Source organism: Chenopodium album, chromosome 12 (assembly GCF_948465745.1).
Source record: "Chenopodium album chromosome 12, dcCheAlbu1.1, whole genome shotgun sequence".
Classification (NCBI taxonomy): domain Eukaryota; kingdom Viridiplantae; phylum Streptophyta; class Magnoliopsida; order Caryophyllales; family Amaranthaceae; genus Chenopodium; species Chenopodium album.
Window position 1 is genome coordinate 38,334,549 of NC_137845.1, and position 1,727 is coordinate 38,336,275.

A 1,727-nucleotide genomic window follows, 5' to 3' on the forward strand; every position below is an offset into this window, starting at 1 on the left:
TAGTGTTGCCCGCGCAGCTTATCCTTCTTCGTTTTTACTGCCCTTTCCTGCTCAAGTTGAACGTGCCAGGCCTCCCCCTCAGGCGTCTCCGAGGTGGTGCCCTGTTTTACTTTGAGCAGGTAAGGTGAGATTTTAGGGAGGGATGTTCTTTTGTCGTTTAACGTTTTTTCGCTGCTCCATGCTAAGGTGCTTTCTGCCTTCAGCACTTGCATGCTTTCTTTCTTTTTTTTTCTTCATGTTAGTGTATGATGCTAAAGCATGATATATTTAAACAAGTTTATGTAATATACTCCACACATAGAGGCTCGTATTTCATTGAATTAAAATGGCTTAAATGCCTTAATTAACATAACATGAACTAAACAGAGTTCCTGCAAAATTGAAACAATTATCCCCAATTCTACTTAATTTCTTGCCTTTTTAAACAAAATATTTCTTTAACACGTCAGCATTGAAACTATTCCTTAAGACCTGACCTTCTTGATCTGCGAGGAGGAATGCACCAGGTCCTATCTGCTCATGAATGATGAAGGGGCCTTCCCAATTGGCTGACAGCTTTCCATGCTGGTTTCCTCTTTCCACTGCTGATGTCCTTCTGAGGACCAAGTCTCCAGGCAGGAGCTCCCGGTGCTTGACTCTTTTGTTGAAAGCTTTGGAAATCATGCTCTTCGGAGCTGCTAACTTGAGGCTGCTTTTAGCCTTACTTCCGGCAGGAAGTCTAGCTCTTTCAGCATGCGGTTTTCATTTCCTTGTGGCCCATAGTGTTGTATCCTCAGGCTGGGAATTTGCACTTCCACTGGGACAACTGCATCAGCCTCGTAGGCTAGAGTGAAAGGGCTTTTACCAGTGGATTCTTTCTCAGTGGTTCTGTTTACCCATAACACCTCTGGGACTAGGTTAGCCCATAGGCCTTTGTGCTCCTCCATCTTCCTCTGCAAGGCTTTTAAGATCAGCTTGTTTGCTGCTTCAGGTTGGCAATTACTCTACGAGTAACAGACCGAGGCACTTGCGTAATTGGTGCCCATGTCCTCCAGGTAATCCTTGATGGTGTTGCAGTCGAATTGGCACCCGTGGTCAAAGACTATGCACTGGGGCACCCCGAACCTTGTGATGATGTTTTTCCATATGAACGTCCTCACTTGGGTTGCCTTTATGTACTTAGTGGGCTCGGCCTCTATCCACTTGGTAAAATAGTCTACTGCCACTATGAGGTACTTCCTGCCCCCTGACCCAGTGGTGAAGGGTCCCAATATGTCCATTCCCCACCGAGCAAACGAGATCGGGCTGAGGATTGGGGTCAGATAATTTGCTGGCTGGTTTATGACTGGGGAATATTTATGACACTTGTCACACTTTTTCACATATGCCGGTGTGTCTTGCGTCAGAGTAGGCCAATATGCACCCCTTCTGAGAACTTCTACTCCCAATGCCTTTACACCAACGTTGTTGGCACATATTCCTGAGTGTGCTTCTTCCATGATTTTCTCCTGCTCCCACTCTGGAATACACCTTAGCAGTGGTTTTGAGAAGCCCTTCTTGTTGAGCTCCCCATTCATCACCACGTACTAGTTAGCGTCTTTCTTCACTTTCTTAGCCTGCACTTCATCATCCAGCAGCGAGCCATGAACTTTGTATGCCAGTATGTCTGTGAACCAAGCTCGTTGCTGTCCGATGTAGTTCACCTGCTCTTTTTCGGCGATGCTGCTTTCCTCCAGGACTTTCACCAT

At 46.2% G+C, this 1,727-nt stretch overlaps 1 protein-coding gene across 1 annotated transcript; it reads right to left on the minus strand.

Moving 5' to 3' along the window:
• Positions 1–677: 677 nt before the first annotated feature.
• On the minus strand, positions 678–1,727 carry LOC145571145 (uncharacterized). Its single transcript, XM_081630224.1, has 2 exons — positions 1,587–1,727; positions 678–983 (listed from the first exon to the last, which is right to left on the minus strand). The coding sequence occupies exons 1-2, from the start codon at positions 1,725–1,727 to the stop codon at positions 678–680; spliced, it is 447 nt and encodes a 148-aa protein (XP_081486350.1).